Below are 12014 nucleotides of genomic sequence, written 5' to 3'. Positions count from 1 at the left end.
ATTTATGAGCTCTTGAAATTATATAGTTTCGATTTTTGAGCTCATCCCCTTCACCCCCAAACAACCCTTTAATTGATTTAACTTAAGAGAAAGATGCTGAGAAAACTTAAAATATATCGTATTGCGGATATAATTCATATAGCTCATATACTCTAAGAATAAACTATTAAATCAAGAGCATTTCGATTATTGAGCTACAGCCCCTTCGCAAGAAAACCACCCTATCTTCCCGGCTTAAGAGAAAGTTGTACTTAAAATGCATTAAACTAATTATTTGGCGACTACATATCATTTAATAATTTAGAAGCTTCCAAATTACGCGCATTTAGATCAGTAGATTGCAATTTATTTTGTATAGTGCAGTCACTGAAGGTAAAAATTAACGATTACCTTCAATTTCGGTGAACCTTCATCGATTTTCACGAAAATTGGTCAGTAGTTAGAGGATACGTCAAGAAACAAAGGTGACATGGTACCACTTTGTGCCTTTACCGTGAGGGTGGATACCGCCCCTTCTCGGGGGTGAAAATTATTTTATAAAAAATTAATGCACAAATCAATAAAAGAACAAATTAAAAGCAAAATTTATTATATAAAGTTAATAAAATAAGTCAATACTTTTTAAGTTATTAAAGATCAAAGATTTTAATTATTTGAGAAAAAAATGCATGTTTTGAAAAGGTTTTTTGTAAATCACTGAAAAACTTTAAGTTTTTACAAAAAAGTTAATAGTAGTTTAATTCGTATAGCTTATATTCTAAGAATAAACTCTTAAATCACGCGTCTTTCGTTTATAGAGCTACAACCCCTTCGCAAGAAAACGACCCCATATTCCCGGCTTAAAAGAGAGTTGTTCTTAAAATAATTTAAATTAATTATTTGGCGACTACATATCGTTTAATAATTTATGAGCTTGCAAAATATACGCATCTCAATTATTGAATTGCCATTTTCTTTCTATAGTGCAGTCACTGAAGGTAAAAATCAACTAGTACCTTCGATTTCGGTAAATCTCCATTTATTTTCACGAATTGACAATAACAACTTGGGGATTTAGCTTGGGGTATATGTCACCCCTTCTCGGGAGTGAAAATTACTTTATTAAAAATAACCCCACAAATCGAGAGAGGGACAAATTGTAAGCAAAATTTGTTATATAATGTGATTAAAATAAATCAATACTTTTTGAGTTATTAAAGATCAAATATTTTAATTTTTGGAAAGAAAATGCATGCTTTAGAGCGATTTTTCATAAATGACTCAAAAACTGTAAGTTTTTACAAAAAAGTTTTCATCAATAAAATTGAAGCTAATAAAAAATATAATAAATTGCTTACTTGAAAAACCCTTTAATGTTAATTTAAAGTAAGTTATTGGAAATTAAATGTATATTTTTTTCCGCGACTGTTAAAATCTAAGGGTTCAAGCTTAAATAACGGGAAAGAGATGCATTTTATAACACTTAGGTACTAAATACTTGTCAAAGTACTTAGAAATACCTATGAAAAATAAGATGCAGAAAAAGTTGATAGTATCAAAATCCGCTCACCAATTTTCGTGAAAATGAATGGAGATTTACCGAAATCGAAGGTACTAGTTGATTTTTACCTTCAGTGACTGCACTATAGAAAGAAAATGGCAATTCAATAATTGAGATGCGTATATTTTGCAAGCTCATAAATTATTAAACGATATGTAGTCGCCAAATAATTAATTTAAATTATTTTAAGAACAACTCTCTCTTAAGCCGGGAATATGGGGCCGTTTTCTTGCGAAGGGGTTGTAGCTCTATAATCGAAAGACGCATGATTTAAGAGTTTATTCTTAGAATATAAGCTATACGAATTAAACTACTATTAACTTTTTTGTAAAAACTTACAGTTTTTCAGTGATTTACAAAAAACCTTTTCAAAACATGCATTTTTTTTACAAATAATTAAAATCTTTGATCTTTAATAACTTAAAAAGTATTGACTTATTTTATTAAATTTATATAATATATTTTGCTTTTAATTTGTTCTTTTATTGATTTGTGCATTTATTTTTTATAAAATAATTTTCACCCCCGAGAAGGGGCGGTATCCACCCTCAGGGTAAAGGCGCAAGGTGGTACCATGTCACCTTTGTTTCTTGACGTATCCTCTAATTTTCGTGAAAATCGATGAAGGTTCACCGAAATTGAAGGTAATCGTTGATTTTTACCTTCAGTGACTGCACTATACAAAATAAATTGCAATTTACTGATCTAAATGCGCGTAATTTGGAAGCTTATAAATTATTAAATGATATGTAGTCGCCAAATAATTAGTTTAACGCATTTTAAATACAACTTTCTCTTAAGCCGGGAAGATAGGGTGGTTTTCTGGCGAAGGGGTTGTAGCTCAATAATCGAAATGCTCTTGATTTAATAGTTTATTCTTAGAGTATATAAGCTATAGGAATTATATTCGCAATACGATATATTTTAAGTTTTCTCAGCATCTTTCTCTTAAGTTAAATCAATTAAAGGGTTGTTTGGGGGTGAAGGGGATGAGCTCAAAAATCGAAACTATATAATTTCAAGAGCTCATAAATAGCTCGTAATTCTGCCGCAAAAACCGATTCAATATTCCTATTTTTAAGTAGGGTATTAAATTCCTGCTCAGTGGAACGAGCTCAAAATTTTTGCGGAATATGAGAGCTCATAAATAGCTCATAAATCAAGGCTATTTGTTTTTTAATTTTTGCAAGTGGGGGGGGGGCCAGCTCAACACGGGTGCGTTTTAGACTTGACAAGTTAACAAATGATTCTAATGCAAATCTTTAACAGTAATCTTAGTAATATGAATACGGAGACAAGGCTAGCACCTTGATTGATAATTTGTTTGATAAAACTTAAAAATGAGCACAATACACATCTACTGTGAGGGGCAAAATTATGGAATAATTTTTATTTTATTTATTTTTTTTTTTTTTGTTGAGAATAGGCGATTTTGGAGACAAATCCTGAAACAGGTCGATTTTTATTTTTAAATTATGATTTTTTTTTTATATATGTATATTGTAAAGGTAAATTAAGGTAATTATCTCAGGTTTTAGGGTTGATTATAAGAAAATCACGATAATCGAAACAAATGGTGTATTTTCTTATAATCAACCCTAAAACCTGAGATAATTACCTTAATTTATCTTTACACTGGCGCCCATCTTGTGGCTTATTTGAAAATTACGGGATAAATCGAGTTTCTTAGAAAAGTGCGCTTCAGCAATAATACTTGTTAAATTATTCAGTGTGGACCCTTTTCGCAACGGTGTTCAAAAGAAGATCGCTAACTCAAGTTAAAATAAGTAAGTGCTTCGCTGATATAATAATTAAGTGGACCCTCTGTTTAAAGTGCTTCACTGATTAAATAATTAAGTGGACCTTCAGTTTAAAGCGCTTCGCTAGATACTTTTTCATATTCGGAGAATAATTAGTTTCGGTATAAAAAATCTAGTGGACTTATTGTATGGTAACAAGTAACAAAGTCGGTAATTATAGTACTGGACATCCGCTTCGGTATATAATAAATGAGTCGACATATTATTCAAAGTGCTTTAGTTATTCGGACGCTTGTGTCTATTTTTATTATTTATTAGACAATTGACTGCTTCGATTACGTGTAAAAACCTTCTGTTTTTGTCAAACTCGAAAGTGATTAGTGCTAGTTGTTCCAAGGTGGTGCGCAGAAAGGGCTGGATGTATTCTTATCCAAGCGTGGACACACACAAAACATTGAACATTTGAGTACGATTAAAATTACTTCTGAGTCGGACTCTGTTTCAAATAGATCTGTGGCAATAAACTTTAGAGACATGACTCAAAACGTAGTGTTGACCAATAAACAATTTCAAGAGCTGTTATCGGGATTTGCGGTACAAAGCGCTCCCGTTCCGCCGTCGGTCAAAAGTGGCAACCTGTCGGAACGCCATTCGCGTTTTGATGGACACAAGGACACCGACGTAAATGCCTTCATTAGCGCTGTAGAAATTTATAAAGATTGCGTACTAGTGTCGGACGAAAATGTATTTCGGGAAATCGCTATGCTTTTTGATGATTTCGCGGCAAAATGGTATCAAGGCGTCAAATATACTATTGAGACATGGGAGGAAGTTGCTAGTTTGCTAAGAGTTACATTCGGTCCAAAAAAACCTGCATATCGCGTGTACCGCAAGTTATTCGCCGAGGAGCAAGACGAAAAAACGACAGTGGACGTCTTTGTTTGCCGTTGTAGGGCTGTCCTTAAGCAACTAGATCCAGGCAACCTTACAGAAGAGATCCAGTTAGATATGGTGTATGGATTATTAAACAAGGGGATTCGAGAAAATATTTCAAGAAATTCCGTTTCCACTTTTACGACGCTGCTTACAGCGGCACGAAAAGTCGAAGATGTATTCGAGAGACCTTGTTCTAACGATAACAAAACGCCCCACACCCACAATCGACAATCTACCGATCGACCTACGATTTTGAAAGAAATTGCGAGTTCTTCGCGTACGGACAGTGCTACCGTCGGAGCAATTACTTCGAATTCGCCGCGTAATAGGCTAAATACCCCGTTAAAGGGTTACGTATGTGCTAATCCGGGATTTATTAGGGCTAACTACCCAGAGTGTAGGCATACGGAAGCATCGGCGATAGATTTCTCTTCCGTAGACATAGCTCTCGATTATGAACGAGCTCGACCCAACGAAAGAAGATGGAAGAATACCTTCAGAATGGGGGGAGAGCCTGCCAGCTGTGCTACTACGGGAAATAGAGTACCAAATTCACTACCACTTTACCGGGTGTCACCTGCCAAGAGGGTAGTGCTTGGGACCGAGTTGGATAGACCCTTGAGGGAAGACATCGTCGAAGAATACGAAAGTGTTTTGGCCGCGCCGGTTGTATTAGTGCCGAAAAAGGATAGCGCTACAAGACTTTGCGTGGACTATCACTGTTTAAACACCGTAACTAGTGGCTCAGATCCTTTATATGACTTGCGATCGGAGTATCAACAAGTGAACGTCGTGGAAGCTAATCCAAGAAAAACTGCAGTGATATCGAAAAGGTTACCACCGATAATCGTGAAGGAAGCTCCAACGCCTGTAGTGCCAAGACGAAGACGAGGACGTCCCAGGAAGAAAACTACATCTTCTGCTGGCCTCTCCTCTAACGAAATCGATGCGAGGGGGGGAGACTGTAACAAATCTGCCCCTTCTACGCCGTCTATGTAAGCAATGCGTCGATAAGGACCCAGAGGGCATATGGCTTTCCAGGAACCGTTATGAAGTGGCCCAGTGACCCGCTGAAACAGATGCATTTACCTAAGAAAGATACAAAGACCTTTTTTCAGTTTTCTGTTTTTAGTTCAGTTAGCATCGACATTTTATAACGTATAGACGAAAATACACCATTTGTTTCGCTTATCGTGATTTTATTATAATCAACCCTAAAACCTGAGATCGTTATAGGTCTGGATCCCGCGTATAAAAAAAAAGTTGATTAATAGCAAGCTGAAAATTTGTTAATAGCTTAAGGGTGTCTAGTCGGACAAACTTTGATATATGGGAACACTGGAACAGGAGAAGTTTTAATTGTGGAACATGTTAAAAATTTGAAACGGTCAGACCACGAAAACGGCACATGTATTTTGTCCGACAGAACAGACTAAAACTCTTCGAACAGAGATTAAACTCTCATGCAAAAATCAGACTGCTATTTATCACCAAATGGGCGTTTTAATGAGTGGAACATGTAGAATATGTCAAATGACAGGAATTATGACAGGTGATAAATAGCAGTCTGATTTTTGCATGAGAGTTTAATCTCCGTTCGGAGAGTTTAAGTCTGTTCTGTCGGACAAAATAAATGTGCCGTTTTCGTGGTGTGACCGTTCCAAATTTTTAACCTGTTCCACAATTAAAACTGCCCCTGTTCCAGTGTTCTCATATATATCAAAGTTTATCAGGCTAGACACCCTTAAGCTATTAACAAATTTTCAGCTTGCTATTAATCAACTTTTTTTTCATACGCGGGATCCAGACCTATTACCTTAATTGATCTTTACAATATTTATTAAACTAATGACATCGCATCCATCTGAGCGTGATGATGTAATCGATGATTTCTTTAATGGGAAGAGGGGTCGTGTGCTAGCTCATTCGAAAGGATATTCAATGTTCTATTCAGTATTATAAACATTAGCAAATTATTTATTCAGAACGGTAAAAAAAATTGAAATAAATTAATTGACATAACAGAAAGTATGTACCTACTCTAATTGGAAATTTTGACAGTTGAATCCTAAGGTATGTATTTAAATGCTTATGAGCATTGTCTAAAGCTCCAATCGTCTCATAGTGATAGGCCGTGAAATTTTGTTGTTCCATTTGCAGCAATTCGCATATATCCTTAAATATTCTTGCCATAAACTCTGTACCCAGATCTCTTACTATCCTTCTAGGTATTCCATACCTCGAAATGAAATCTACCAATGATTTGGCCACTGGCTCAACTTTTTTATTTTGTGGACGATACAAAAACCAAAAACACATGAAGAGAGATTTAAAACATGTATGTTAAGGGGATTGATAGTGTAATGATTTGAAGATAGAAACGCATGGTGTCAAAGACAGTAATGAAAATATATTAACATTTTCCGATATGTACCAAATCTATATTATCTTTAAAAAATGTGGTTAAGTTAAATTTTATTTTTTTTCCAGGTTTTCGATTGCCGTTATGTGACCACCACCAGTGGGATGTTCGAGGCCATCTGCAATCATATTAAATACAGCACAAATAAAGGAAACATTAGGTAAATCATGATCTAGTACAATTTATTGTCAACACTGTGGGCCGAAATAAAGGAGTACATTTTTTAGTTGAAAATAAATGACTTATAAAAAAAATTATGTAACGGCGCATTTAAGCTCGTTGCAAATGAAAACTGTCTGAGATAAAATTGAACTCTTTTGGTAGGTTAACTATCTACAACACTTCAGTAAAAAGGAAATTTTTCAAAATTATCGAATTTGAAAATTATCTTTTTTTTTATTAAATTAGGAAAATATAACATTTTAACAAATAACACATTTATGAAAACAGTTTAATTAATTTTAAAACTTAGACTAAAATATTATGAATGTGTCCACCATTATTGTTTACCACTTCTTGAAGTCGTCTGCGCCATAAATTGACCCTTTTGTTATTATTTATTGAGCCCCATTTATTACACCCTGTTCAAAATTTTTCCAAACAAACTGCATTCTTTCTTTGAGCTGTTCGATGGTTTCAAATTGTTGTCCGTCATACAAATTTTGTTCAAAAATTCCCCAAATTGAATAGTCAACCGGATTTAATTCTGGGTTGTTAGGTGGCCACATCTCTGGCTCAATATAGTACGGGAAATTTTCATTCAAGAATATCCTTGCATTGTGGGAAGTGTGCGAAGGAGCATCATCCTGCTGGAAAGTGTAATCATCACATACTTGTCTTTTGACTTTTTTCAATTAAAAGATGCTCTAGTGGAATTTCTCTCTTAAATTGTACGTCAGAATATAACCTATTATTTTGGCTATTTTTAGGAGGCCGTAAATAAAACATGTTTTCATCTGAAAACCATATTTTTCTAATGTTTAATGAGAGCGGAATCTTCATAGTAGCAAATTACATCTTTCCAGTCATTTTTCTCGTACTTTGGCAGTAAGTCTTTGACAGTAAACTTTTTTAAATACTTTAAGATGGAAATCTATCTGAAGAAGACTGGCAGAATAGACAGGCTTGGCGAACGGGAACCCAAAGGCTTATTACGCTGTGAACGGGGGATATATATATATATATATATATATATATATATATATATATATATATATATATATATATATGGCAATCTTCATTAATGATTCTTCGAATTGATGTGCGGGAAATCCTAGTTTCTTTTGCGATTTTCCTTGTTTCAACAGATTGGCAGGTGGCATATTTCCTAAAACAACCCTTACTCTAGCAATATTTTCTTCAGTTCTTGAGGTTCGCTTCCTTCCTCTTCCACTTTTATGTTCAATAGACCCACGGATTTGCCTTAAATGTCTCAATTAAGAACTTTCCTATCGTTCCAATATTCCAATTTTTCTCAGGAAATGCATTTACAATTTTTCTTGCACCATAATTATATTTTTCAGGGCAAATATTTAATTCATATTCTGTCCTTTTTGCTTAAAAGTGGCATTATGAACTGGCCAATTTACTTATTTAACTATAAATGTCAAACAAATTCCATGGCAACATAAGCAGTCATGGCTTACTAAGTAAAATTGACATATTCGAGCGTTTGAGAAATTCTTAAGACATTTAACAAAAATTACTAGTAATATGGGACAAAAACGATGGAAAAGATGTAATTTAATGTTAAGAAGGTTTCGTTTTGGTGAACATATTAGAAAAGTACTCGAATAAGATTTCCTAATTTTAATAAAAAATGATATTTTACACATTCGGGATTTTTAAAATTTTATGGGGCGTGTTCTGAACATTATTTAAATAAAAAAATGATATTTTGCAAATTCGGTAATTTTGAAAAATGTCCTTCTAACTAAAGTGTTCTGAATAGTTATCCTAGTAAAAGAGTATATCAGTTCAATTTTAGCTACGACAGTTTTTCTTTGCAACGAGCTCAAATGCACCGTAATATAATTTTTTTATAAGTCCGACCCTGTACGTTTTTTTTTGCTGCCGTATTTGCAATCATATTGGGGAGATGTTAGGCAATTAGCCTTGCAAAAAGAAATTAAATCGCCCAGAAAACAAAAAAGTTATTTTCAGCTAAAAATGTACTCCTTTATTTCGGCCCACAGTGTATATTTATACATTGTAAAGAATATTCTAGCAAAAAAAGACCTCCCGGACCAAATGCTTTGTTATTTTTCATTCCTTTAGCGCCTAATTTTTTATTTCGATTTCAGGTATATTTGCAACTTGTGTTTGTCTGAAATTCTAAGGTTCTTCAACCAGGATGTTTTTTTTTTTCTTAAACGTAGCTTTCCAAATATTTTTACTTGCACGATAGCTTGTAGGAGGGCATATCTGGATTCATTTCGCATAAGATGTTCGAAGTATTGTAACTTTTGAGAGTTGGTGGTGGTCAGTACCTCTCGATTCTTCTTCATTTCCCTGAGGACCTCCTCACTCGGTCAGTTCACGTGATTGTATGTTTCCATCTCAAATGCTCCCATCTCAAATACTTCCAATTTTCTGCACATATCTTTGTTTAAGGCCCACAATTCTACACCCTAAAAAAGGACAGAGAAGACGTAGCATCGCCGCATTCTTACTTTAATACCAAGAGAGAGGTATTGCTGAGGTGGTTGTAGTGCGTCACTTAGTCTGCACGGGTTTGTTTGACGTATGGTTGACGTCCTATCATTTTTCCTACTAATGATCATAAGCTTTGTCTTTTTTACGTTTTATGTTTATAAATAAAGACAGTTACAAGAAAAATAAATTCATTGAGATCGGTTTACAAAAAAGAGTTGAAAAAAGTGAGAGCGTCAGTTATCTCTGAAACTTCAGAAGTAGACATATATACACAAACCATCTTTGTGGTACTTTGACCTATTGGAATATTTAAATGATCAAGATATACCAAGGATGCCAAGTTTTGTTTTAAAACCAAATAAATTGCATTACAGCTTTCCGGAATTGTTTTGCTTAAGGCCATCGGTACATAATTCGCAAATATTTTACGGCTATCCCTACTTTTTCTGTCTTTACACGGCAAATTACGTGTAGTAAAATTCACACTGGTATGGATATGTAAAACTAGAATGCCATTCTACTTGAAAATGTCATCATTAACTTAAAGAGATGGCTTTTGAATGTTCTTGGATAACTGTTATTTGTATAATTGCAAATTATTAATTCAGTTAATAAATGTGATAATTTTTTCACTAACTATGGATTCAGTGATTGTAATAATTTATATGTACAACAAAAACTAATACTCAATCGAGAGAAGAGGAAAAGTGTTAAAGTGATTTTTTAATAATATATTGTTACTATGGAACGCCTACAATTTTGAACATCTTTAACAACAGAATACTTGGATCACAGAATATATTATCCTGATGTATTCTCTGCTTGGATCTTCCAAAAATAATACACAATAAATAACTTTTTATTAAGTTCACGTCTTAAATCAATTATTTATCAAATACACTATACATCAATATTATTTAATCAACAACTCAAAATATTCCCGATGCCATGTCAAATATTTAAAATTGTCACTGATTGTCACTGTCTGACTGACCATATGCTGACAATATTCTATTCGACTGAGTGCGTTGTAAGAAAGATAAATTTGGAAAATATTACCACTGACATTGTGTTCATTTTTTTCGAATCCTGAAAAAACCAACCAATAAATATTTTTGAAAAATTTAAACGCAGAATGAAAGACCAAATTATTACCGAAAGCCGAAAGTCAGAATAAATATAAAGTTTATTTTGAATGAGATATTTAAAATTAACAAGCACACTAAATTTGCTCTTAGTTTTTCACCCCTGTAACTTATTAAAATAAACATTATAGAAGTTCTTATAGACTTTCGGCCCTCGCTAATAACGAAATCTTTCATTCTGCGTTTAAATTAAAAAAAATACTTATTAGTTTTCTCAGGATTCGAAAAAAAAATGAATCCCCATTTGAATAGCTTTGCAGCCGAAAATACGTACCCATCCCCTTAACTCTGGTTTGGATATTATGGTTGTGAACTCCAATTCCTTGAGGCTGCATCCTGTTGCAAGATATCTGAGAGTTGCTGTGAGTCTTCATGGGGTGTTATCGCTCATCCCAGTGTTACCAACTCTAGCAATTGAAAATAGGCTGACGTGTCCATTCGTAAATAATTGCGCCATTCATCTGGTACGCCTCTGATTTCTTTCAGTAACGAGCTGTGGGAATGCTGACTTTTTTCAGAAGCCACTCTCTTGACCACCTTGTCTTTTCCCTCTTCATCCTTTTTCCTTAGTCGTAGTATCGTCATAATTGAAAAAATAAAAGAAAGCAGCCTCCCTAACGAACAAATTTCACTAAACAAACATCCCACAACTCAAGATTCTAGATTATAACTGAGGTAGAAGACGGAAGAAAACACGTAGTGTGTATACACTGGACAAAACGTACATTTTGTTATACGTTTTGCATGACCCACAAAACGTACAAGAAAACGTAGCGTGAAAACCGGCCTTTATACACCCACAGACTGCTATTGAGCAAAAAGTAGTTCTGAAAAATACTGCTGTTAACTTGTTTCAACTCTAAAAACCCCCAGCCGCATTACGTTTTCGCACAAATAAAATTTATAGCAGGTATCAGTTGAAGTATCACTCCAAAGATGTTCTGTACAGGAATTGTTTCGATAAAACCTGTGATAGCGATACACTAATAGGATTTAAGAGATTTATAGAGCAAAGTTTTTTCTTTTAGTTTTAACGCTGTAAACTTTTTAAAGGGAAATAGTTGAGGCATTAAAAATGAGGACGTTTACAATTTGGTTGGACGTATTCGATGTATTGTTGGCAAAGAATTTAAATGAATTCTGTTTACAACAATCGTTACATAACTGAACTCATTTTGCCTCTATTGGGTATATAATACAGGACATATCTATATATAAATATACCGGGTGTGCCAAAAGCAACGGGACAGTCAAATATTTCACGAGATTTACATTGCATCGAAAAACTTTAAAGCACGTTTTCAATATTTTTCAAAATTCTATCGAATGATACCAAATACGACCCCACAACCGCATCACTATGTGGGAGTCGGGGCTACTCTAATATCTTAAATGAGAATCCCGGGTCGACCCCAAAATCGCAACTGTCATCAACACGCCCAACTTCACGCGCAACTTGATACGAGAATTATAAAAATATATGCATTGAGATCCACATCCCGTAATTTTTTGAACATTATAAAGTAAGTATAAAGACATACATATTTTCTTTGTAA

At 34.1% G+C, this 12014-nt stretch overlaps 1 protein-coding gene across 1 annotated transcript in view; it reads left to right on the top strand.

Annotated features, from left to right (window-relative positions):
* The window catches only part of LOC126891698 (nitric oxide synthase, salivary gland), a 1179385-nt gene that overhangs the window by 987226 nt on the left and 180145 nt on the right, over positions 1-12014 (top strand). The window contains exon 6 of the mRNA XM_050660959.1: positions 6727-6818. Within this exon, the coding sequence (XP_050516916.1) occupies positions 6727-6818 (92 nt within the window). The remainder of the gene's footprint in view (positions 1-6726; positions 6819-12014) is intronic.

This window comes from Diabrotica virgifera, chromosome 9, assembly GCF_917563875.1.
Source record: "Diabrotica virgifera virgifera chromosome 9, PGI_DIABVI_V3a".
Taxonomy (NCBI): domain Eukaryota; kingdom Metazoa; phylum Arthropoda; class Insecta; order Coleoptera; family Chrysomelidae; genus Diabrotica; species Diabrotica virgifera.
This window is presented reverse-complemented; position numbering and strand designations above follow the sequence as displayed.